We start from the raw sequence: 23,889 nt of genomic DNA, 5'->3' as shown, positions 1-23,889 counted from the left end.
AGCTTCTCCTCGAGTCCTTATTGGAGTGGACGCCTAACGTTTGTCAAGAACCAACGTAGGTAAAACTTACGCCTCTAATTGGCTATTGCGACCCCGTGCGCGTTCTCGAGCTGCCATTGGCTGATTCGGGAAAGTGGGCCGGCTGAAGGAGGGACGCTGAGGTGCAGGGTCAGGGGTTAGTGAGGCCGGAAGTGAGTGCAATAAAGTTTGTTCAGGGAGGCCCGGCCGGGGAGAAAGTTGGAACAGCCACCTGAGAAGGCAGTGGCGTGATCCGGAACCAAATCGAGCCGCGGTGCGGTGCGGAGACTCCATGAGGCCCTGGTGAGTTGAGTCTTCTCCCTCTCCTTAGGTTACCCACTCCTCCACCCCGGAACCCCTCTCTCGGGACCCTACTTCCGGTCTGGACCTGTAAGCCCCGCCCCCCACGACCCCCCCCCCGGAAGTCCCACCCCCCATCTTCAGGGGGGCGCCCCGAACCCCGATTTGTTTTCTGTTTATTGTCCACGACCCCACCCTGTCGCCCAGCTTTCCTGGAAGTCCCACCCCCGGACATGCTTCCCAGCCCTACTGCGGGAAACCTGACGGTAGTGCTTCCAGCTTCCCGAGACCCCGCCTCCTGGCCAGGGGTCCGTCCCGAAGCCTGACTCCCAGAAGGCCAGGGCCCCGCCCCTCGGCCGCCCGGCCGGGCCCGCGAGGCCACGCCCCCAGAGCCCCGCCCGAGGCCCCGCCCCCTCCCGATCACGTCGGCGGTGCGAGAGCCTGGCCTCCGGGAAGTCCCGGGTGCAAGCGACCTGGGGCCACGCCCCCTCGGGAGAGCTCCGAGTGGGACCCGGGCCCCCTCAGAAGTGCCGTCTTGGGCCCCGAGGGCCCTGGCAGACAGAGTTCCCTTTTCTCGCGTGGGCCTCGGGCCCGGCTGTCCCTAGCGCTCTTGGTCCGGCAGGTGGGAAGTCCAGGTGTCCCGCCCGGTTCTGAGCGGCGCGAGGTCCGGGGCAGACCTCCGCTTCCCCTGCCCCCTGCCAAGACTTGGGGTTGGGCGCGAGAGGGGGACGGAGGCTTGCTCCTGGGTGCCCGGCCCTGGAGTTTCCCTGCCCAGGACCGACTCCGCCCCAGAGACAGCTGTAGGTCTCACACCTGCACCTCGGGAGCTGGTAGGGCCATGGGTTTGCTGGCGTGTGACCCGCGGGTGCGACAGGAGCGAAAGTTCTCTGCTGCCAGAAAACGGTGGCTTGGCGTGGGTGGAGGGGACAGTGACCTTTTTGCTGTTTTATTTTTATTTTATTTTTTTTTGGACTCCCCAGTCTCCATCGTTTCTTTGGCTCTTCCCCTCCCCCCTTCCAGAGTTCTTGTCTGGGCATTCCTCTTGGTCCCGCTCGCCCAGCCTTCCCTTCTGGAAACATTCCTGAGGCTTTCGCCATTTCCTGCTACTTGCCTCCTCCTCCCTGCTGGGCTGAGCTGCCACGAGCAGCTTCTCCCCCACACCCAGACACCCCGACTCCCAGTAGGCAGTCTCTTTTCCTATGCAGATTTAAAGCGCCCGACTTCCGCTGTCTCTCCTCCAAACGCCCACACCTGTTGATTGTTCCCTGCCTCTGGATTGTGCGGGCTCCCGTGGGCTCCCGTGGGCTCCCGTAGGCGGAGACGTCCTGCCCTGCGTGTTGGGGGTGCGAGGCCAGGGCAGAACCCCTTCTTCTATCTCTCTGGGCCTGAGCGCTGAAGGCCTGAGGAAATGGAGTGACTGAGACCAGGGGAGAGTTTAGCATGGTATCTAACACCATATAAGTGTTAGTATTATCAGTCGTTGTAGTTTGCATCTTTGTATCTTCTGGAGTTTTAAGAGTAGGTAATCCCGAGATGAGCGTGGGGGTCCTGTGTATCTTCAACTAATTGTTTTGCTCCTCCATGGCCCCTCTAGCAGAGCTGTGTCTGGGAGCCGGGTTTGGAAGGGATGGCTGGGGCTGTTCCCCATGTCCAGCCCCAGCCTTCCAGGCACAGCCTTGTCTGCTGCTCTCTCTGTCCCTTTCTGGCCTGCAGCCCCCACTTCTCCTGGAGAATGGTTTCACTTTTCCTCCTCCTCCAGCCAGACTTTGCCCCTGGTTTTGGGGGGCACTGTGCTCCGTGGTGGACATATGCAACTTCCCCTCTCCCCACTCCAGGAGGAGGAGCTCGAACCAGCCAGCCGCCCCTGCCAGCTTGCTTTGCTGACTAGGCCTGTGGAAGGGGCCACAGAGAAGTGCTTGGCTGGGGGCTGCTGCTCCTTGGCCTGGTGGGTGCTGTGGGAGGGCTCCATCAGCCTGTCCTGTGCCCCAGCTTTCGCCCTGGTGCACCGCCCAGGTTGGACTTTGTTCTCACTTCTCCAGCTTTGCTCTTCCTCTTGGCCCCTCTCTGTGTCCGCTGGGACCACTTCCATCCTTTCCCATTTTCCTAACCTCCTGCCCACAGCTGTAGTAGCAGAGGGTGCTAATGGCCCAGGCTCCCTGGGGCCACCCCCCCCCCCCCCCCCATCGTGTGGTAGTATGTTGGGGGGGTGACCTGGAGGAGGGGGGCGTTTGAGTGTTCCACCAGGACAGGAAGGGAAGTGCTGAGCTCAGGGATCCGCTCCCTTTTCCACCCCCAGCTCCCTGTTTCCTCTCTCATTCCCCCTACCCTCCCGCAGCTTCCTGCTCCCTTTGGCCTGCCCCTGTCCTGTGTGGATTGATCCAGACCTCCTCTTATTTCCCTCCTTTCTTTCTCATTCCTACATCCTTCCCTCCCACCCCCACTTTCCTCCTCCCCAGATTACTGGTGGTTTGTCTGGGGGCAGCGGCGGGGCAGTGGTGGGGGTGCACGGAGGGAGTTCCATCCCAGCCAGAGTCCGGGGCTGTGGCTGTGCTGGGGGCTTAGCCCCGTCCAGCCTGTGAGTCAGCACTGTCCCTGGGATTGGTCTCCGGCCTTAGGGCTCCGCCCCTGGGGAGGAGCAAGGCAGCTCCGGGTCCAGCCTGTTCTCTCCGCAGCTGGAGAAGCGGCTCCACGCTGGGCGGGGATGGGGCCGGAAACCCTCTGGGTCTGAGCCCGGGGCGCTGGCGCCACTTGTCCCTCTCCCTCTCCAGGATCCTGGAGATCCCTGGGCCCTAGAGGTCCGGTCCGACTAAGGGCCTGGGGATGCCCCCTGCCTGGCCCCCTTGCCTGGGCTGGCAGGGGGGCCGGGCTGGGCAGCAGCCTCCCTCCGGCAGCAGCCATGGATCTCCTGCCCCCCAAGTCCAAGTACAACCCTCTCCGGAACGAGTCTCTGTCATCGCTGGAGGAGGGGGCTTCAGGGCCCTCCCCACCGGAGGAGCTGCCTTCCCCATCAGCCTCATCTCTGGGGCCCATCCTGCCACCTCTGCCCGGGGACGACAGTCCCACCACCCTGTGCTCCTTCTTCCCCCGAATGAGCAACCTGAAGCTGGCCAACCCAGCTGGGGGGCGCCCGGGGCCAAAGGGGGAGCCAGGAAGGGCAGCTGAGGATGGGGAGGGGCCCGGAGGGGTGGCTGCGCCAGACTCAGGCCCCCCGCCCCTCCTCCAGGACATGAACAAGCTGAGTGGAGGCGGCGGGCGCAGGACTCGGGTGGAAGGGGGCCAGCTGGGGGGCGAGGAGTGGACGCGCCACGGGAGCTTTGTCAATAAGCCCACACGGGGCTGGCTGCATCCCAACGACAAAGTCATGGGACCCGGGGTTTCCTACCTGGTTCGGGTGAGTGAACGTCCTGCCATTCCCTCCGCCCTCCGCCCTCCCAGACCCCTCTGTCTCACTTGGGCTTTTCTGGAGCCTCTGGTTTTCTGCTCTTCCTAGCACCACCCTTGGTTTCAGGGTCCTGTTTCTCATCCCTTCTTGCTCCTTCTCCGCTTCTGCGGCCCCTCCCCTTCCAGCTCTGCCTGGGCCCCTTCCTTCTGGTGACCACCCCCACCCTGCCATGCTTAGCACAAAGCCCAGCACTTAGTAAGTGTGGGAATGAGTGAGCCTCGATCGCGTCCTCCGGCCTCCTTCCGCTGTGGATGTCACTCCACCCACTACTCGCCCCCCCCCCCAGTGCCTGTCACTGCCCTCCACAATCTCTCCCCAGGTGCCCCAGGCCCTCCCAGCTTGCCCTTTTCTCTGCTCCTCATTTCCTGTGGTCTTGCGTGTTGTGGGGCGTTGTGGGGCATAGCCACAAGCAGTGGGCAAAACTTCTTCATCTTTATTCTTCTTTAGGGAGCATGTAGGGAAAAGGCCCAGGGCTCTTTGTGAAGGGGTGGGGGGAGGCGGCTGACTGCTCCCCTCCATCCCTCCCTCAGTACATGGGCTGCGTGGAGGTTCTGCAGTCAATGCGCGCCTTGGACTTCAACACCCGCACCCAGGTCACCAGGTCAGCGGGGGCGGGGGGTCGGGGAGGAGGGGACGGGGGGGGGGGGGCGCCCTGAATTAGTGAGGGGAGCAGGGGAGTGGGTCTTGGTGGCTTACTAGCCACGGCTTAGCTTTAGGTAAAGGGGATAGAGAGAGAGTTGGGGGAGTGAGTCTAAGTCTGGATGAACAGAGGTGCCTCTGGTCTGGGTCCCGCTCACTTTTCCAGTCCTGTGGGTTGTGGGGGAGGCGGCAGAGCAGCTGGCGGCCGGAGCCCGAGTGTAGGATGGGGTGTATGGAAGGTTGCCGCTGGCTTTGAGAAGGCCATGGGACATTCATTTGGTAGCTGGAAGGAGGTGGGGCCAGACCCACAGAGGCCCTAACCCAATCAGCCAGGAAGTGGCCTCTCCGTGTCATCAAATATTAAAGGCCCTTAATTCAATCCACCACGACAAAGAGCCTGGAGTGCCCCTGGAGTCTGGCCTGGTCCTCCCCTCCCCCTGCCCTGTGGCCGCCCCAGTGAGCGGGAGACCGGCTCTGGAGCGGGAGACAGGCTCTGCGTCTGAGGACCCCTTTCTCGCCAGGGAGGCCATCAGCCTGGTGTGTGATGCCGTGCCCGGTGCCAAGGGGGCGACGAGGAGGAGAAAGGTACCTGGGGCCAATGGGGCTGGGGGTGCTGTTGGGAAATGTGGGGGAGTGGGGGAAGACAAGCATGGGGACGTGTGGGGACAAGGCCAAAAGACAGAGGGTGGGGGATTTCTGGTGTGGGGAACCCCCGGCTTCTGAGACCCTCGGGTCCTTCGCTAGCCCTGTAGCCGCCCGCTCAGTTCCATCCTGGGGAGGAGTAACCTGAAATTTGCCGGGATGCCGATCACTCTCACCGTCTCCACCAGCAGCCTCAACCTCGTGGCCGCAGACTGCAGACAGGTTGGTGGGGTCGGGCGAGGGGGCCAGAAGCCCTGCGGGGAGGGCCAGGAGTAAGACAGGAAGGAGGAGCTTAGGAGCACCTGGGCTAGGAAGCCAAAGTCCAGGGCTTGGGCCGGGGCTGGGGGCACCCAGCTCAGCCCTGAGGCTGCCTGACCCGTCCCTTCCCTGTCCCCTGCCCTAACCTCAGATCATCGCCAACCACCACATGCAGTCTATCTCGTTTGCGTCCGGTGGAGACCCGGTGAGTTGGGAAACAGGGTGGAGGGGGGAAGAGCAGGGGCTGCAGCAGCTGGAGAAGAGGCCACACTGGGATCGAAGCAGTGTCTGGGAGGGCCTGGGCTTTTAGGGGTCGGGGGTGAGGTGGGCCATAAAACTGAGCTAAGGGGCTGTTTCTGACCCTGCCCACCCCAGGACACAGCTGAGTACGTCGCCTATGTTGCCAAAGACCCGGTGAATCAGAGAGGTGAGGCGTGGTGGGGAGCTGGGTGGGGCCGGCTGTCCGGGAGGCAGGTGAGCAGGACCCGGGGAGCTAAGTGGGGGCTCCGGCCGGGAAGATGAGGGCCCCCCGGCAGTGTCCGGTCCTAGCGTGAGCTCGGGGCTCACGGGCCACCTCTGCTGTGTCCCCAGCCTGCCACATCCTGGAGTGTCCTGAGGGGCTGGCTCAGGATGTCATCAGCACCATCGGCCAGGCCTTCGAGTTGCGCTTCAAACAGTACCTCAGGAACCCGCCCAAGCTGGTCACCCCTCATGACAGGTGAGCTGGTGTGGAGGGGGTGGAGCGGCCCCTGGGCCCTGGGGCCCTGCTGAGAGAGCGGTTCTGCTCCACTGCCCAGACTCGAGCAGAGAGGTTTGGGGGCCTGGCGTGTGTGGGGGGACAACCTGCGGGCCTGTTTCCCCCTTCCTGCTATTCTTACATTTCCTGCGGCCGGTAGGAAAGTCTGGCCAGGCCCTGCCCTGCTGTAGGCCCACTCTTCCTCTCGCGGCCCCGGGCTCCTGCGCTGCCGGCCTGTTGGCCTCTCTTGCCCATTTCTCCATCCGTAGTTTTCCATTCTCCTGCCCCCAGGAGCCATCAAGACTTGGGTGAGGGAGGATGTCTTTCTCCTGAGGTCTCTGCCTTTCGCTGTCCCCTCGAGGCCTCTAGCTGTGGAGCATTTAGAGGAGACTCGGGCGCTCTGGAACGCAGCTCTTCTTGCTCTCTTGCGTTGCTGCTTCCCTCCGTCTGGGGAGGCAGCACGATAATCGAGGCCATGAACCCTAAAATCGAATCTGGTGTTGCAGCTCAGGTCCGTCACCTTTAACTGTGAAACCACAGGCAGATTTCTCCACCTCCGACCCTCATCTCTGCGCTCTGTCACTGGAGAGGGAAGTGGGGCTACCTTGAGGGACGACTGTGTATAGAAAACAGCCCTCCTCAGGCCTGGCCTGCAGGAAGTGCCCGGCCCATGGACACTGCCTGTGCCCCTCCCACCTGTTCCTCTCAGGATGGCTGGTTTTGATGGCTCAGCTTGGGATGAGGAAGAGGAAGAGCCACCTGGCCACCAGTACTATAATGACTTCCCGGGAAAGGAACCCCCTCTTGGGGGAGTGGTGGACATGAGGCTTCGGGAAGGAGCCCCCCTTGGGGCAGCTCGATCCCCCCCACCTGTTGGCCAGACCCCCAGCCACCTGGGAGCAACGCTGGTGAGTCGCTTGGGTGGAGGTGGGCTGGGCGTGGCCGGCCTGGGCTTCTGGTCTCACCTTATTTTTGTCCCTGCAGCTGGTGGGGCAGCCTGTGGGGGCAGACCCGGAAACCCGCAGACAGATGCCACCTCCGCCGCCCTGCCCAGGTGTGAAGGGAGCTGGGAGGGGCAGAGTCTGGGTGCAGGAGGCGGGGCTGGGGCCACTGTGACGCTGCCCTTTGCTCAGCAGGGAAAGAGCTCTTTGACGATCCTTCTTATGTCAACGTGCAGAACCTGGACAAGGCCCGGCAGGCAGGGGGTGGGGCTGGGCCTCCCAATGCTGCCGTCAATGGCAGCACGCCCCGAGACCTCTTTGACATGAGTGAGTGCTGCTGTCTCCTTTTCTGCGTCTCCATCTTCTCCCGCGGTTCCTGCTCTTCTGCCTTCCCCTCCCTGAAGGTGTGGGTCCTGGCCTGTGTTGGGCCAGTGGCCCCTCTCAGCCCTCTCTCTCTGAACCCCCAGAGCCCTTCGAAGATGCCCTTCAGGTGCCTCCGCCCCCCCAGGCGGTGGCCATGGCTGAGCAGCTCCGAGGGGAGGCCTGGTTCCACGGGAAGCTGAGCCGGCGGGAGGCCGAGGCGCTGCTGCAGCTGCACGGGGACTTCCTGGTGCGGGAGAGCGCGAGCAGCCCGGGCCAGTACGTGCTCACTGGCCTGCAGAGCGGGCAGCCCAAGCACCTGCTGCTGGTGGACCCAGAGGGCGTGGTGAGTGGCGTGGGGCCATGTGTTGGGGGACACTGCGGCGCGCTCCCGCGGAGCCCTGGTCTCCCCTCGCTGCCACCCCCTTTCCCTGCTCGGCTCGCGTGTGCAGCCCCCTTCCGGCAGGACGGCGTCCTTCCCTTCGCACAGCCCTGGGCCCGAGCTCTGTTCCTCTCGGTCCTCAGTTCTCCATCTGAGCTCGAAGGTGTTCAGCCTGCCCGAGCCCCTCTTCTGACAAACGAGGAAACCATCCCGGAGAGGTGCTGATGCCCGGCGTCAGAGGCCTGGAGCCTAGAAACACCAAATCTCCTTTTGCAAGAGGAGGGAGGGGCCTCTGCAGCCCCTTCGGACTCAGGGCTCAGCCTGGCGTCCTGTCGCCTGCCCGCACCGCCCCACTGTCCATCCTGACTTTCGGCTCTTCTCCACAGCAGTCCCCATCTCCCTCCCCCAAATTTCTCGGAGTGTGTGTCCTCCTCTGAGACAGGCCACCCAACAGGTCGGGAGAGGCGGTATCCCTCAGCTTCTCAGTTTCTGGTCCTGTTGTCCTCTCGGCCTGCTGCCAGAGCTAGCTGTGGGATCCTCTTCTAGAGACGCCTTAGTGGCCTGGGCTGACAGTCCTCCCATCCCGGTCTTTTTCTCCTTCCTCATCCCTCAGTATAGTTGTCTCCTTTCTGCAGCCTTTGACTTTGCGCCTGAATTGACCCCTTCCTTCCTGCTGCTCAGGTTCGGACAAAGGACCACCGCTTTGAGAGCGTCAGTCACCTCATCAGCTACCATGTGGACAATCACTTGCCCATCATCTCTGCGGGCAGTGAACTGTGTCTCCAGCAGCCCGTGGAGCGGAAGCTGTGACCATCTCAGTGCTTTCTCCCCGAAGGGGCCCTCCCACCCCTTCCACCCTACTCCTTGATTCTCAGGACCTCATGTGGGAGCGTTCTGTGGGCGTGGCCTTGTGTTGGAGCTGGGGATAGTGTGGACACGGCTCAGCACCCACTGAATGAGAGGGTTTGTCAGAAGCTGGGCATAGAATTCTGTTTCTTCCCGAACCTTACCAAAGTATTATTGAACAGAGTGGCTCCCTTCCCTGGGCCTTTCCTGTGCCAATCTGATACCCCCTTCCCCAAGAAGGTGGGTGCTTGAGGCGTGGGCAGTGTGTCTCCTTGAAGTGAGAAAGGCTTTAATGGGGGCATTCACCTTTCCAAGGAAGGGGGATGAATCACACCTTTGGTCTATCCCTGGGCTCAGGGTATACCCCAGACCCCTTTCAACAACCCTCCCTCCCAGTGGTTAAACTTTGTGCCTTTGACCATCTCCTAGGTCTGAAGATATTTTATGCAAAGAGTTCTTGAGCCCCTGAGGTTGAGGGTGGGGGTACTGACACCTTCTTGGCTTCTGGGACCCCCCTCCAGTTGAGGTTGGGAGAACAGAGGCAGGAATGTTAGCTGTCCCTTCTACCCCGGGACAGGCAACCCTTAGATATTGCCTCAGAGCCCCCTTCCTGGCCAGCGGGGAGATGGACCCCTCCCTTGCTCAGTGCCTCCTGGCCAGGGGGCACCCCTCACCCAAGGGGTCTGTACATACATTTCCTAAGTCCTGTGTCGTCTTCCCCCCCACCATGTTGCATGCATCTTACACTCTACAGCCAAAGCATAGCTCTGGGTCCTGCAACCCTCCTGGGGGGGGGGGTGGCGGGTGTTGGTCGGGGGGTGGCAGGGACTGGATTTAGTCCTCCTGACCTGGTATCTTTCCCAGGGGGATCTGTGGAGGCAGGAACGGGGCAATCGAGAAGAAAGCAGTGGACAATCCCCAAATACCATCTGTAGACTTGGGATTTATTTTTATTTTTTATGCATATATTTTAGGGCTATAAGTTTATTTTCCTTATGTGTTTTCCGTGGCAAAATGACAATAATCAATTACGTGTACACGTCACCTCTTTGACTTTTCAAAGCCTTTTACAATGATTGGCATCTTCCTCCTCCCACCCAGTCTTGGCGGCGGCTGGGCCCACAGCATTCTCCTTTCCAGCAGAGACGCAGGGCTCCAGGAGGGGTCCCAAGCCAGGACGGCGCGAGGCGGGGAGGCCCCACGGGTGCGAGCCGCTTCACTCCTACAGCAACGGGGCCTGGCCGCCTCGCCCGCCCTTCGCAGAGCGCCTGGAGCGCGTCCTGCCGCTGCGAGTCTGGGTCTCCTCCGTCTCCGTCCCGGCCTTTCCGTCTCGTTCGCGCGTCTCCACGGGTCTCGATGATACCAAAGGGAAATCGTCATTAAAGTCCCTATTTCTTGTACCTCGGCCTCGTGGTCCCTGTTGCTGCCCGTCCGCGACCCCGTCGGCGGGCGGTGGGTGGGGGTCTCCTGCACCCACGCGTCCGCGCACGGGCCCTCGGCTCCGGCCGCCCGGTGGCCCCGCCCCCGCCCCGCCCCGCCCCCTCGCTGCGCGGTGGAGGCGGTCGCGCCGACTTCCGCTTCCGGTCGCCGCTGCCGCCGCCGCTGCTGCTGCTGTGGCCGCGGGCAGGCGGCTGGCGCTGCGCTCGCTCCCGGGCCTCGCCGCCTGGCCTGGCCGCTCCTTGCGGGCGTCCCGACCCCGCTCCCGGCGATGGTGCCGCCCGAGCGCGCGTCCGTCCCCCGCCGCCGCTGACCCCGGCACCCCCCACCCCCCCGCCCCATGGCCGCCTCGGCGCCGCCCCCACCGGACAAGCTGGAGGGAGGTGGCGGCCCCGCACCGCCCCCTGCGCCGCCCGGCACCGGGAGGAAGCAGGGCAAGGCCGGTGAGAGCGCCGAGGGGCTGGGCCCGCCGAGCACTCGAGGGGCCGGGGGGCCGGGGTCGGGAGGCGGGGGGTGGTTCCGGGGGCCCGAAGGGAGGCTCGGGCAGGAGGGGTGGGGGTCGGGCGTCGCGGATGGGGCACCCCGGAGCCCCGGGGGAGTCGGAGGGCATGTCTGTCGTTGAAGGGAGGAGGCGGCCGAGAGTGCGGTCGCGCGGCGTGTCTCGTGTGGCACCTTTGTTCGTACCGAGTCTGGGAGCGGGCGCCTGTCCGAGTTGGAGGACCCCCTCCGGGCGCGTCCGGGACACTGGAGGTGGGGCAGCCCCGGGGAAACGCGTTTGTGTGTGCCCTGTGCTGCGCTTCCAGGTCTGCAGATGAAGAGCCCGGAGAAGAAGCGGAGGAAGTCCAGTACTCAGGTGGGTGGTGCCGCCCCCGCCGTGCGAGCACCTGCCTCGCGTGCGGGGAGGACGGCGGCTCCGCTGCTCGCCCTGTCTCTCCGCTTCCTCACCGATGGGGGGTGGGCGCCGTGGGGCCGCCGATCTTACCGGTCGGGCCAGCGGGCTTCCTCGCCCCGCACGTTTCCTGTCCCGATTCCCTCCTGGCAGGTGACACCTCCCCCTTACCGAGGTTTGTTTCGGTGACTTCTCCGGCCCTCTGTGCTTCTGACGCTTTGACAGTTTGGGGAGATAGGCACCGTCCCCGTTTTACAGAGGAGGGATCCGCGGCTTCAAAAAGCGGAACACCCGCCTAGGGGTCTGGAGATTATCGGTTGTCAGAGCGAGGACTCGGCCCGGTTCTGTTGCTCTGTTACAGTCAGGTCTGTCCCCATTTACATCTGAGCTGCCCGTGAGGAGCGTCCAGAACAGGCTGTTTTCGCTGCCCTCCTGTGGTTTTGTGGCTGTGTGCTTCCCTCTGTAACTTCGTTCCCTCACCTGTTCCCCACTAGGGCCCTGCATACTCACATCTGACGGAGTTCGCACCACCCCCGACTCCTATGGTGGACCACCTGGTTGCATCCAACCCTTTTGAGGATGACTTTGGAGCCCCTAAGGTGGGGGGTGCGGCCTCTCCATTCCTGGGCAGTCCTGTCCCCTTTGGAGGCTTCCGTGTACAGGGGGGCATGGCAGGCCAGGTACCCCCAGGCTATGGCACTGGGGGTGGAGGGGGCCCCCAGCCTCTTCGGCGACAGCCCCCACCTTTTCCTCCCAACCCGATGGGCCCTGCATTCAACATGCCCCCCCAGGGCCCTGGCTACCCACCCCCAGGCAACATGAACTTTCCTACTCAGCCCTTCAGCCAGCCTCTGGGTCAGAACTTCAGCCCTCCTGGCGGGCAGATGATGCCAGGCCCAGTGGGGGGATTTGGGCCCATGATCTCACCTACCATGGGTCAACCTCCCAGAGGAGAGCTGGGCCCCCCTTCTCTTCCCCAACGCTTTACCCAGCCAGGAGCACCTTTTGGTCCTTCTCCTCTCCAGAGACCTGGTCCGGGGCTCCCCAGCCTGCCCCCCAACACAAGTCCCTTCCCTGGCCCGGACCCTGGCTTTCCTGGCCCCGGTGGTGAGGATGGGGGAAAGCCCTTGAATCCACCTGCTCCCACTGCCTTTCCCCAGGAGCCTCACTCAGGCTCCCCAGCTGCTGCTGTGAATGGGAATCAGCCCAGTTTCCCCCCAGACAGCAGTGGGCGGGGTGGGGGGCCCACAGATGCCAACAGCCTGGCACCCCCCAGCAAGGTGGGCGGGGGCTCGGGGCCTCAGCCTCCCCCGGGCCTGGTGTATCCGTGCGGCGCCTGTCGCAGCGAGGTGAACGATGACCAGGACGCCATCCTGTGTGAGGCCTCCTGCCAGAAGTGGTTCCACCGCGAGTGCACCGGCATGACGGAGAGCGCCTACGGGCTGCTGACCACCGAGGCCTCTGCTGTCTGGGCTTGCGATCTCTGCCTCAAGACCAAGGAGATCCAGTCTGTGTACATCCGCGAGGGTGTGGGGCAGCTGGTGGCTGCCAATGATGGGTGACGCCAGCCAGGGGCGTGGTCTCCAAGTCTGGCTCTTGGTCCTTGTTTCCACTGGCTTCCCGTCCCCGTGGGGCAGAAACACAGTGGCTCCTGGGGCCAGAGAAGGACCTGAGGTGGGCAGGCAGAAGCGCCTGGATCACTCACCCTTCTGGAAACTTACATGGACACGTTGAGATCCACAGAGATCCGGGGAACCAAAGCCTGGCTGTGTATCGTGGTGGCTCCAGTCCTGAAGGCCGAGGGCTGTGGCTGCGAGGGAAGAGAGGCTAAAGGAGGATCTGGAGGGCAGGGGCCTCCCCCATGCAGGCCACGAATGCCCCGCCAGCCACACCCCCCTCCCCTTGGTGTTGGTGCTTGGAGTGACCTGTTAAAGGGCTCTGACTAGAGGAGTGGGTTCCCAGCCCTGCAGTAACCTCTTTGTGGGCCTTAGGAGACAGCTGTAGGGAATAGATGGGGAATTTCCCTTTTTCTCACCCTCCCCTTGCTTTCTCCCAAGACCTACCTAAGTCCTACCCCCGTCAGAGAACCAAATAGCTTGAGAAAGCAGGAGAGCTGTTGGCTGGGGCGGTTTTTTGGTGATTGGGGCTTCGAGACTGTGGGTAAGAGACGCTGTCCAGACATGTGTGTCCCTTATACCAAAGCCACTGGCCCTTTCTCAGCCTCTCTTGGGCTTTTCTCCCAATGACCGTATTCTTGCCAAAAATTGGGCTTTGCGGTCTAAGGGATCGGGATATTTGAAGTTTAGACTGCCCTGGACCAGGGACCCTGCTCGCCCAGCCCTCTCCGCCTCGCCCGTTTGTTACGCGGTTCCGGCAGCGCGACCAAGGCGCTGGTCTGTATTCTTCCGCCTCCCTGGCTCGAAGGAAAGCTTGGACGGGCACAGACCGCTTATACCTCATCCCCTGATAGAAGGATCTCTGTCCCCGCGTGGGTGAGGGAGGTGGCGGGCCGGTCACTGCGGTGGTCCTGAGATGCAGTCCAGAGACTGGTGTTTTGCTTCTCTTTCCCTGCCTTTCTGTGTATCTGCTGGGCCCCGGGGGGTCTGGCAGTATCCCTTCGTTCCCAGAGGCCGGCACTGGGCTCTGTGTGTTCATATTTTACTTTTTATGCACCGCCAACCGGAGCTGGCCCTGCGCCCACGGAGGAGCCCCGCGCCGCGGTTCCCTGCGGTTCGAGCGCACATTCCTCGGTGGGGTGGGCAAGGCAGGCACGGGTGTGGCCCGGAGAGGCGCCCCGGGTCCCCTGGCCGCTGCTCTGGGGACCCTAGCCTCGGAAGACTTAGCGAGTGTACTGCAGAACGCATTTGCCTGCCCAGGTGGGCAGCAGCGTCGAGGCTGTGGAAAAGAAGGGAGGGGGTTCTGGGCTTCTCTCTTCCAGTGTCTGCCCCCCCCCCCCCCCCCGTCGCCTTGTGTTGTGCTTGTGGTTCTGTTGCCCTCCTTCATCTGTTGCTATTTTTGTGATGTCTTCCTCCCCTGCCTCCCATCTCTGCCTTTTGTAAGTGGCTCCTGGGGTAAGGGGTCTGCTCAATTCTTTCCCTCTCCGCTACTTTTTGGAAGGAAGGAGGGGTGGCAGAGATGTGGTGATGGGGGTCTTTTTTTTTTTTACCGTTGGGTTAATAAAAAGACTTGAAAACTCAGACAAGGACTCCTGCTCTTTCTGGGCACAAAGGTTGGAGTGAACCTCGCCCCGGCGGGAAGGCTTGCGGGGGGGAGGATGGGTATGTGGCCCAGGGTTCCTGGCAGCGGGACTGGCAGAGAGATTGGGGCCCCGAGCTGATCTTAGTCGCAGTCCTAGTCCTTCCTAGTCGAGGAGCCGAGGGACGCCCGAGCGCGCCACCCCTCCCCCTGCGTCCCCGCTGTGAGAACGTGTTCCTTTTCTGGGCACATTCCTGGGCCAGGCAGGCAGCCAGGGTCTCGGGGACGGGGACAAGTGCCGTTTAGTGCTTCTAGGCTCAGCGCTCCCTCCCGCACCCCGGCCGGCGCTAGCGGTCCAGCGGAGCGGGAAGCGGCGGCCCCCGGTCTAGCAGATTTCATTTGGGGACGCCACCCCCTCCCCTTTGGCAAGAGTAGCCGTGGAACCCTCCCTCGGCACCCGGGCCGGCTGAGAACGGCCGGAGAGCTATTTCCAACCCTCGGCGCGCCGTGTCCCCTCCCCCACCCTGCAGCTGTGTCCCTCCGTCCTAGGGTCGACCTTGCCCCTCGCCCCTGCTGTCTCGGGAGGTGCCGCCCTCTGCCTTCCAGCGGTGGCTCTTCCCGGGAGAAACTGTCTAGACCCCGGGAAGTGGGGAGGTCGCCCACCACGCAGCTCGCCCCGGGAGGGGGGCGGGGGTCCGGGACCCGAGTAGGCCCCCCTCCCCGCCCGGCCTCCCAACGTCAGCTCTTATTGGCCCGAAGTTTCCGCCCCCTCAGGGACTTGGCCTTCCATTGGCCGGCCCCGGCCACGTGGTTCGGCCTCCCTCCCTCCCTCCGGGGGCTGGAAACCCCGGGCGGCAGCAACAGGTCCCGGCGGGTCCGAAGGCGCGGTCAGGTGAGGCCCTACCCGGCTGGGGGCCCCCGGACTCCCTGCGGGACCCGGGCGCGCAGCCGGGCGTGCGCTCCGCGGGAGACCAGGCGCTGCGTGTCGCCGCGGGGCGGGCGCGGGGGGCGCCCCGGGCGTCCGTCCCCGAGACGGAATTGGCGCTGGGGCCCCGGGCAGGCTTCTGCGGCGCCGGGGTCCCCCGCCTTAGAGGGCTGGGGGGCGGCTCCTGGACGCGCCGAGTTTAGCGAGTCGGAGGGGGAAGGTCCCCCTTTAGCTGCCGTTTCCACACCGCAGAAGAGCCCGACACGCCTGCAAGTGTGTTTGGGCCGGACCCTGCCCGCCTGCGAGTGCGGGGGGTGGAGGCGGGGAGCGGTGGGGAACTTCCTAATAAGGCCCAGGGACGCTGGCGAGGGAGAGCGGGGCTCCCTGGTGGCATCTGGGATGAGCTCCGCCGGGGGAGAGAGGCACCCGAGTTGGAGACCCCGAGTGCGGGGTTCCGGACTGTCTCCTCTTCGGGTCTCCCGAGCGTTCGTCTTGTTGACCCAGATATCGGGGCTGGTTTCCGTGGAGACGGCGGGTCTGACATCACCCTGGTTGCCATGGCGCCTGGTTCTGGAGGACCGGAGCAGGCTGTACACAGCCAGGGATAAACAGGGACTTCAGCCCAAGCTGATGCCACTTCCTTCCTGCCACCACCTGTTAGCAGTCACACGCAGCAGCTGGGGACAGGGGACCATGACAGCCCAGTGCGTGGGGGGGGGGCGCCACTCCGGGGACGCCGCAAAAGCTGGCCAGGGCGCCTGGGGATGCTGCGTGTGCCAGGGACGCGTGGGCGTGGGGAAGACACTGTGAGTGTCAGTCCCAGCCATGGATCCCAAGGGGCCGCAGGTCATTTGGGCTGCGTGCCGGTCTCGCCCCAGCTCAAACAGAAGGGGGCCGAGTGGGGGTGTCATACTGCCAGACTTCTTCCCAAGCCCACCTTCCCTTCCCGGGTTTGCTGACAGAGCCCTTTCCACTTGCCGACCTTTCGGCCCCTCAGGAAACAGCCACTTACCATCTGAAGGACTAAGGTCCAGGACTGGGGGGTGGGCTCCTCTGTCCCTCCTGTCTCGTGCCGGGTCCTAGCTGCAGCTGCCCAGCCTGAGGCGACAGTCCTGGGCCCCAGTGATGATGGGCTAGGTCTCCCTCCTCTTAGCCGGCTTTGCTTCAGGCTTTGGAAACTGGAGCGACTTCCCAGCCCGCCCGGCCAGGGCAGAGTGAATTACCCCGAAGGGTCGGCCCACAGCCCTGCTGTCTGTTGCTTTGCAAACTGTAAAGTCTTTATAACTGAGAGCGGTCATGAGAGCCTCTCCCCATGGCCTTCACGTTCCCTGAGATGACACTTTGCCCGTCACAGAGCACGGAAAGAATCTGGGAAGGAGAGTCAGCGTGACAAGGAGCCTTACTAAGGGTCCCCACGGACGGGTCTGCCCGCTCTTCTCAGGCCTGGCGGCCATGAGGACCATCTGGGAGGTTTTAATAAGGACCCAGGCCCAGTTGGGTCAGACTCCTGGGTGATTCTGGCGGGTAGCCAGCGCTGGGGATCCCCGAACCAGACTGGGTGAAGGGCTGAGGCTGGGCGGGAGTTCTGTCTTCTGCGCCCCCACAGGGGAGGGGGTGATGGTGGGAGAGTCTGGGGTGGTTATTTTCTCACTCCTCTCATCAGCTGCCCGTCCTCGGCAAGGTCAAGTTAGCCAACCTGTGTGGCCTTCATCTTCCCTGACTAACCCGAGGGGCCTGGCCAGGTCACCCCCAGAGCCTGTCCAGGCATGTGCTTTGACCTTTCGGAGTGGCCCCGCTGGTCTGTGGGAGAGGGGACCTTCTCTGTGGCTGTGGGCAGGTTTTGATGGGCGAGTTTGGTACTGCCCAGAACAGTGGAGGTTAGGGTTAGAAGGGTTGGTTCTGGAAGCTGCTGCCCAGCCCTGGGGACCCGGCCCAGACTGCCCTCTGCATCCTGCCTTTGCTGAAGGGAACTGGGGTCCTGAAGAGCGCTTTTCTCTGCAGGTGGTGGCGGCAGCTTCGGGGACGCCAGCAACCATGGCTTCCTGCCCAGACTCTGACAACAGCTGGGTACTGGCCGGCTCCGAGGTAGGGAGAGCAGGCCTGGGAACCCCACAGAAGAGGTGCTGGCAGGCCTGGGCTGCTCCCCGGGTCTGTGCCCTTCCTTGGTGCCCACGGTCACCTGTGTCACCTCCTGCTGGCTGCCAGGGGAGGGGACTCCAGGGGCAGGAGGACAGAGATGAGGCCACAGGAGTCAAGTGGTGGGGCTTGGACTGGGCCTTGAAAGAAGGGTGCCATGGGGTCAGCTGCAAGAAGGAGGGGCCGATGTGAGCAGAGGGCCTGGGGCAACAACAGGAAAGCCATTTGGGGGAGACTGAGGCAGTCCATGGAGTGAGGTGGAGATGTGGGCTAGATTATGCTGGAAGGAAGCAGGGGGCAGAGCCGGGAACCTCTGCAGACCCAGGCACACGGGCGTCTTCCTGAGGGCCGGGTCATGGAAGGGCTTTGGATCAGAGGGACTTGGACGGCCATTGCTCTGGACAGAGGCCCCCCCCACCCCCCGTGGGTGGGGTGAGGAGGGGACCGTTCTGAACATCTGCAGCACAGCTGGTGGCCGTGGACATCTGTGTCCCCAAAGCCACTGAGAAGGGAGAAGGGCATCATCAAGGGTCCCAGCCCGGCTGCTTGGTGTGTCAGGCACTGCTGGAAGGGGAGGAGGGGACAAGGGGCGGAGGGGAGGGAGGAGGCTGGGCTCAGGGAGGTGCTGGGCCAGGACACAGGGCACGGGGCATAGCGGGAGAGGAGAGGGGCGGACACTGTCGTCCAGGGCCCTTGCCTCCTGTTGGGTATCTTTGTTGACCGAGGGGCATTTACCTCTCGGTCCTCCCCTGTAGACGCGGGGGCGTGGCTCCCGGTGTGTCAGGCAGGCCATGAGGGAACGGTGGTTTGAAAATTGCCAAGAACACAGTCCGATGGAGAACAGTTCTTGGAGGGGTGGCAGAAGCTTGGGCAGGGGAGCGGGTGGCAAGCTGCTGAGCAGGGGTGCGCAGGGAGGGGAGCCGGGGTGGGGCCGGGGTGGGGCTGGGGTGGGGCTGTGTGGGGCAGGGGAGAAGCCTGGGAGATGGTGGAAACACCGTGGTGTGAACAGCTGCAGAAAAGCCGATGGGGACGTGTGGTGACCCTTAGTCCCCAGGGGGCTTTACCTCTTGCCATTTTCCGCCTTCCTGCCAATGTCCAGGTTTCATTTGTGGGGAGGTGGGAGGCCCGGCCTCGGCTGGCTTCTTTGGGAGGGCGGGGGGCCCCGGTGTGTGTGTGTGTGTGTGATGTGGGGGCACATCCCAGCCCCTCCCCGCCCCACTGGCTGAGTGAGTGTCGTAGGTTTCTGTGAGATGTGGGGGGTCGCTGAGCGGCGTGGCAAGGTCTGGAGGCCGCCAGCAGAGCCTCCGCCTCGGCCCTGGATCTGAGCTCTGCGGCGGCCTTCTGCTCGCACCCGGCCCGCAGAGCCTGCCCGTGGAGACCCTGGGCCCCGAATCCGCGGCAGATGCCGAATCAGAGCGAGCTCCCCGGGCTCTCGGGAGCCCCTCCAAGGCGGCTGTGGAAGAGTCCGCCGGAGCTGGGGAGGGAGGAGGTAACAGGGCTCCCCTGGGGGCGGGGGCCCCCATTTCCTCAGGGAAAGGGGGTTGGGTTCATCTGAGTTCTGGGGTTAGTCGCGGTCTGAAGCCCTCCTGTCCCCACCCGGCCTGGCGTGTTCCTGCCCTTCCAGCTCTGCAGGGCCTGAGGCAGCCCCAGGGCTGTGTAGGGAGTTCACGGGGAGTGGGGGGCGGTGGCGTTTCTCCTGGGCTTTTTCTTCCACCACAGAGACCGAGACCATCATCCAGTCTGGGGAAAGCTCCCAGTCTGGGCCCATTCTGCCAGAGAAGACTTTGGCCGAGGTGAGGACCCTCATCGGGTTGGGGGGCAGTGGGTACGGTCCCAGAGTGCTTATGGCTGTGTCTGCTCAGGGTGACCTGGAAGGCGATGGCTGTGCTGGGGGGGCCTCTGGCCTGGGAGACACGCCGGTCCAGGGAGACTCAGACGAGGGCCCTGGGGTGGCAGGCCTGGGACTGGACACAGAGGACCCGGAGGGTCAGAGCCCCCCAGGAAACCTGCCTTCATCGCCCAACATAGGTGAGATGTGCCCCTCTTTACTCTCCTTCTGGAAGGAGCTGGGTCTCCACGAGCAGGCTCAGGGGAAGGAGTGCTCGCTGGAGGGCTCGTCGCCGAGCACGGCTGTGGTCCCGGCCCTGGCACTGAGCAGCTAGGGGTCTCCTTACGCTGTGTCTGTGAATCCTCCCCACTACCCCCGAGGACGCCGAGGCTCAGAGAGGTTATGTGATACAGCCAAGGTCACGGAGCAGGGAAGTGGCAGGGCCCAGGTCTTCCCCTCATCTGGGGCCGCTTCTCTTCCAGCCCCTTGGTTCAGCTCTCGCCCCCCATGAGTCTCCGTCCCGTGTCCGGAGACGAGAGAGGGAGGGGGCTGCATGGCCTGTGCCAGAGAGGCCACAGTTCGCCTTGTCCGAGCCAAACACAAGTCAGGCCAAGAGAGCAGGAGGCGGAGGCGGGATTACTGTGTGCCCTCAGCGGGGAAGGGGTTTGCTTCCAGGACAGGTGGAGGGAAGGGCGAGGGGGAGCGGGCATGCCTGCGGAGGGGTTCACACTGGAGGGGATGTTCCAGGCTCTGGGTCAGTAGAGTTGGAGAAAGAGAAGGTTCCAGGCCAAGGCTGTAGCATCCACTGCGGGATGAGGCCACCCGTCCTGTGCTCAGGAGGTGGGGCCGGGACAGCTTGTGTGACTCGTCTCTGAAGGGTGACAGGTAAAGGGAGAGGCTGGGGCCCCGGAGCAGACAAGTGCAAAGACCAGGGGCGGGCAGATTCGAGGCGTGTGATGCTGAGTTGTCTGGGTGTGGGTGAATGTAGGGGTGAGGCGCCGGCAGCCAGATGGCAGCAGGGGTGCCTCCGAATGGGTGCAGGGCGATGGCAGCAGGGGTGCCTCTCCGAACGGGTGCGGGGTGATGGGCCCCAAAGAGACCCACGCGGAGGGCAGTGCACTGAGACTTTGGTCCCTGGGGGGCGGCAGGCAGGAGTGGCCGGCTGGTCAGTCGTACGGGTCAGGGGCTACAGACTGGGGACGGTGCGGGTGACATAGTGTGGTGGGGAGGCCGGTCCCCTGAGCACCCTCACTGTCAGGCCAGGAAGAGCGGGGCAGCCCAGGAGCTGTGAGGGAGTTGGCGGGAGGCTTGTGTGGGCCGAAGGAGGCTGTGCTATACAGAGTGGTTCCCTGGGTTTGCAGATGGAAAGGCCAGTGTCCCGCTCTCAGCTGCCCAGGTGCACGGGGACCCGGGGTCCCCACATGTCCTTGTGGGTGGTCTCTGCCCGTGTCCTGTTCTCCAGTTGCCTCACTGCCTCATCCCCGTCCTTTCCTCCAGCCTGGCCCAGGGAGGAGGCCCGAGGCTCCAGCAGTGAGGACGACACCGATATGGACGTGGAGGGTCTGCGGAGACGGCGGGGCCGGGAGCCTCGCACTGCTCAGCCTGCGGGGCCCCTGCACGTGGAGGACCAGGCCGGAGGCGAGGGTGCGGCCTGGGAGCTGGGCGTCTCCCTCAACGTGTGTGTCCTTGGGGTCCTGGTGCTGCTGGGGCTAGGAATCCTCCTCTTCTCCGGTGCGTGGGACCTCACCTGCTGGCTCCTGTGTCCCCGTTTGGCCTCCCTGTCTCCCCCGTCCCCTCACCAAGCTCTCCGTGTCTATTCTCAGGTGCCCTTACAGAGTCAGACAGTGGTGAGTGGGGACGGGGCCTGGCTTGTCCCCTCCCGGCCCGAGGGAGGCTGCAGGGGGGCAGTCCCCGGGGCTGGCCGTCTCTGACTCAGTGACCCTTTGGCTCTTGGTGCTGATCCTGGGCCCCTTCCCTGCCGGCCCTCTCAGCCGTGGTCTCCAGGTCCGGGGCAGGAGGGCGTCCATGTGTGTGTGTGTGTGTGTGTGTGTGTGTGTGTGTGAGAGAGAGAGAGTGGGTGGGAGGGGGGTGTCTGGTGTACGCAGAGGCCAATTCTGGATGTGGCTTTCCTGCAGGGCCCGCGGAGGAAGTAGATCTGCAGGTCTTCCTGGACACGGGGTTGGACACGGAGGTGCGGGACTCTGCGGGGCATGGGCAGGTCGGCTTCCTGGGCCCAGAGCTAAGCAGGGCCTGCCAGGGAGACCACAGGCCATGGGGCAGGAGGGTCATTGTCTCCTTTGCCCTCAGGATGGGGCCCCGGGACCAGCGGACAGCGTCCCCAGCCTACAGAGCATGGGGGCGCTGCTGGACAGGCTCGCCAAGGAGAACCAGGACGTGCGGCTGCTGCAGGCCCGGTTGCAGGTGCGTGCGCAGGGCCCTCCCTCGGCCAGGGCTGACCATCTTCCCTCGAGGAAGTCGTCTTTGTTACCCCCCACCTGCCGCCCGGAGGCTCTCATCCCTCCTGCTGCGGGGACCCAGGTTGCTTGCCCGGCAGCCCCCTTGGAGGTGGTGCTGCTTTTTGGAGCCATGGCAGCACCTGCGGGGACTCAGAGAGAGGCCATCAGTTAATAGTATCTGTTCCGGGTGGGGGAGGTGGGTCTCAGGTGGCTGGTCGCAGGTCGGTTGAAGGGGGTGCTTCTAGAAGGATACGGAAGCGGAGGTTTGTGATGGGATTTGGGGATCCCAGGCTCTGGTGCGGGTTGTGGCTGGCAGAGAGGAGGACTGAAGCCTCTGAGTGGCCACGCTCCTGGAGTGGATGGGGGGGCGGCCCTGACGGGACCCTCCTGTGGCCCCGTCCACCCCAGGCCCAGAAGGAGGAGCTCCAGAGCCTGATGCAGCAGCCCCGGGAGCTGGAGGAGGAGAACGCCCAGCTGCGTGGGGCCCTGCAGCGGGGCGAGGCGGCCCAGCGGGCCCTCGAGGCAGAGCTGCAGCAGCTGCGGGCCCGGCTGCGGGGGCTGGAGGGCAACTGCATCCGCGGCCCAGATGGGGTGTGCCTCAGCTGGGGCCCGGGCTCTGCGCCGGCCGGGGCCACTGAGCAGCGAGGCCCCGGGGAGCGGGAGCCGGGCGCCGGCTTCCTGCAGCAGAAGCAGCGGCTGGAGGCCGAGGCCCAGGCGTTCCGGCGGGAGCTGGAGAGGCAGCGGGAGCTGCTGGGGTCCGTGCAGCGGGACCTGGAGCAGAGCTTGAGGGACGTGGGCCACGGGGACCCGGCGCGTGCTGGCCTGACCGCGCTGGGCCACAGACTGGCCCGGAAGCTACAGGACCTGGAGAAATGGGGCCAGCACGCGGGGGTCCCTGCCAATGCCTCAGAGGCCCGCTTCCAGAGCTCCAGGGAAGGGAGTGGAAAGGAGAAGTGGCGGGATGGGCGGGGGGACGGGAACGCCGAGCCCTGGAAGCACAAGAAGGAGGGCCGTGAAGGAAAGAAGAGCTGGTGGGGCAAGGAGGACAGGGAGGCGGCCGGGAGGGGCAAGGAGTGGAGCAGCAAGAAGGACGGCAAGCGACAGGGCCCCAGGGAGCCCCCGAGGAGGAGTGGGGGCCTGCACCCCCCCACGGAGTGGCAGGAGCACCTTCAGTGGAAGGAGGGGGCTAAAGGCCAGCGGGACCCCCTGGGCCTGTGGGCAGAGCTGTCGAGGCACAAGTACCGGACGCCCCAGGGCTGCTCGGGCGTGCCTGAGTGTGCCCGGCAGGAGGGCCTGGCCTTTGGCGTGGAGCTGGCCCCCGTGCGGCAGCAGGAGCTGGCCTCCCTGCTGAGGACTTACCTGGCGCGGCTGCCCTGGGCCGGCCCCCTAACCGAGCAGCTGCCCCTCTCACCCGCGTACTTCAGCGAGGACGGCATCTTCCGCCACGACCGCCTCCGCTTCCGGGACTTTGTGGATGCCTTGGAGGACAGCCTGGAGGAGGTGGCTGTGAGACAGACGGGTGATGACGATGAGGTGGATGACTTTGAGAGTTTCATCTTCAGCCACTTCTTTGGAGACGAAGCGCTGAAGAAGAGGTGGGTGGCCGGGCCCAGGGGAGGGGGACGGGATGTCTGAAGGAGCAGGGGCCCTGAGGAGGGGTCTTCTTTGGAGCCGCTTTTTTTTTTTGTTTTTTAAAGATTGTGTTTATTTATTTGACAGAGAGAGTGAGAGAGATCACAAGTTGGCAGAGAGAGAGGCAGAGAGAGAGGAAGGGAAGCAGGCTCCCCGCCTAGCAGAGAGCCCGATGCGGGGCTCGATCCCAGGACCCTGGGATCATGACATGAGCCAAAGGCAGAGGCTTTAACCCACTGAGCCACCCGGGCGCCCCTTTGGAGCCGCTTTTAGTTTGCAGCTGGCTACCCATGGAGCAGAGTCTGCAGACTTGCCTGCCTTCCGGGAGGTCGGGAGCCGCCCAAGCTTACCCCATAGTGGTCTGGGCGGCCCCTCTTGGGCCGGGGAGACTTTTCCTCCAGGTTGTTCTGTCCTGTTCTGTCCTTGCCTTCCTGCCGCCCTGACTTCACGCAGGGGTAGCCTTCTGGCCCCTGTGTTGGCTGTCTCCAGAGGAACAGGGTCCCCCCCTTCCCAGGAGCCCTGTCTCACTGTGTGGCCTCGTCCTCTAAAGCTGTCTTCCTGACCCCACCCCGTGTCTCCCCACAGGTCTGGGAAGAAGGAGAGGCCCTTGCGGAGCCCAGGGAGGGGATGAGGCCTGGAGTCCCCTGGCCCTGGGGACCACGGTCTCCTCTGGCTCCAAGGGGAGCAGAATCACTCAGCACTGAGGCCACTTCTGCAGGGAGAAGGCCTTACCTGGCTTGGCCTTGCTGTCTATGCAAATGTGTGCAAATGCGGGCCTGACAGCCCAAGCGGGGGGGGGGGGGGGGGGGGGGGGGGGGGGGGGGGGG

The 23,889-nt window shown here is 64.2% G+C and overlaps 3 protein-coding genes across 9 annotated transcripts; all 3 read left to right on the top strand.

The window, feature by feature from the left end:
• The first annotated feature begins 164 nt into the window (after nt 1-164).
• Nucleotides 165-9,964, top strand: LOC111138866 (SHC adaptor protein 1). Of its 6 annotated transcripts, none has more exons than XM_022490798.1 (13): nt 165-321; nt 3,542-3,709; nt 4,291-4,361; nt 4,921-4,984; nt 5,144-5,263; nt 5,451-5,504; nt 5,675-5,726; nt 5,891-6,017; nt 6,745-6,943; nt 7,020-7,089; nt 7,169-7,303; nt 7,444-7,682; nt 8,400-9,964. In XM_022490798.1, the coding sequence occupies exons 2-13, from the start codon at nt 3,545-3,547 to the stop codon at nt 8,526-8,528; spliced, it is 1,425 nt and encodes a 474-aa protein (XP_022346506.1). In that variant the 5' UTR covers nt 165-321; nt 3,542-3,544; the 3' UTR covers nt 8,529-9,964. The 6 variants fall into 6 exon arrangements, with proteins under 6 accessions (XP_022346506.1, XP_022346507.1, XP_022346505.1 ...); XM_022490799.1 differs by lacking the exon at nt 165-321 and adding an exon at nt 522-1,118; XM_022490797.1 differs by lacking the exon at nt 165-321 and adding an exon at nt 522-1,148.
• Nucleotides 9,965-10,334: 370 nt separating this feature from the next.
• Nucleotides 10,335-13,832, top strand: LOC111138904 (pygopus family PHD finger 2). Its single transcript, XM_022490885.1, has 3 exons — nt 10,335-10,444; nt 10,805-10,854; nt 11,385-13,832. Exons 1-3 carry the CDS (start codon nt 10,342-10,344, stop codon nt 12,450-12,452), a joined length of 1,221 nt encoding a protein of 406 aa, XP_022346593.1. The 5' UTR covers nt 10,335-10,341; the 3' UTR covers nt 12,453-13,832.
• A 1,096-nt stretch (nt 13,833-14,928) lies between these two features.
• On the top strand, nt 14,929-23,857 carry LOC111139007 (PBX homeobox interacting protein 1). Of its 2 annotated transcripts, none has more exons than XM_022491086.1 (11): nt 14,929-14,977; nt 17,012-17,095; nt 18,509-18,635; nt 18,866-18,939; nt 19,009-19,174; nt 20,472-20,705; nt 20,798-20,821; nt 21,110-21,165; nt 21,282-21,395; nt 21,839-23,025; nt 23,648-23,857. In XM_022491086.1, the coding sequence occupies exons 2-11, from the start codon at nt 17,045-17,047 to the stop codon at nt 23,691-23,693; spliced, it is 2,079 nt and encodes a 692-aa protein (XP_022346794.1). In that variant the 5' UTR covers nt 14,929-14,977; nt 17,012-17,044; the 3' UTR covers nt 23,694-23,857. The 2 variants fall into 2 exon arrangements, with proteins under 2 accessions (XP_022346794.1, XP_022346793.1); XM_022491085.1 differs by having other exon boundaries at nt 21,110-21,192.
• The last annotated feature ends 32 nt before the right edge of the window (nt 23,858-23,889 follow it).

Source organism: Enhydra lutris, unplaced genomic scaffold (assembly GCF_002288905.1).
Source record: "Enhydra lutris kenyoni isolate GAN:26980312 unplaced genomic scaffold, ASM228890v2 scaffoldscaffold94, whole genome shotgun sequence".
Classification (NCBI taxonomy): domain Eukaryota; kingdom Metazoa; phylum Chordata; class Mammalia; order Carnivora; family Mustelidae; genus Enhydra; species Enhydra lutris.
This window is presented reverse-complemented; position numbering and strand designations above follow the sequence as displayed.

Bases quoted from the DNA above. Each gene is read 5' to 3' on its own strand.
- LOC111139007 (XM_022491085.1), top strand. From the start codon at position 17,045: ATGGCTTCCTGCCCAGACTCTGACAACAGCTGGGTACTGGCCGGCTCC. The intron at 20,706-20,797 runs GTGCGTGGGACC...GTCTATTCTCAG, and splicing joins AGGAATCCTCCTCTTCTCCG to GTGCCCTTACAGAGTCAGAC. The intron at 23,026-23,647 runs GTGGGTGGCCGG...GTCTCCCCACAG, and splicing joins GACGAAGCGCTGAAGAAGAG to GTCTGGGAAGAAGGAGAGGC.
- LOC111138866 (XM_022490793.1), top strand. From the start codon at position 3,215: ATGGATCTCCTGCCCCCCAAGTCCAAGTACAACCCTCTCCGGAACGAG. The intron at 6,018-6,744 runs GTGAGCTGGTGT...TGTTCCTCTCAG, and splicing joins CTGGTCACCCCTCATGACAG to GATGGCTGGTTTTGATGGCT. The intron at 7,090-7,168 runs GTGTGAAGGGAG...CCCTTTGCTCAG, and splicing joins ACCTCCGCCGCCCTGCCCAG to CAGGGAAAGAGCTCTTTGAC.
- LOC111138904 (XM_022490885.1), top strand. From the start codon at position 10,342: ATGGCCGCCTCGGCGCCGCCCCCACCGGACAAGCTGGAGGGAGGTGGC. The intron at 10,445-10,804 runs GTGAGAGCGCCG...CTGCGCTTCCAG, and splicing joins GAGGAAGCAGGGCAAGGCCG to GTCTGCAGATGAAGAGCCCG. The intron at 10,855-11,384 runs GTGGGTGGTGCC...GTTCCCCACTAG, and splicing joins GGAGGAAGTCCAGTACTCAG to GGCCCTGCATACTCACATCT.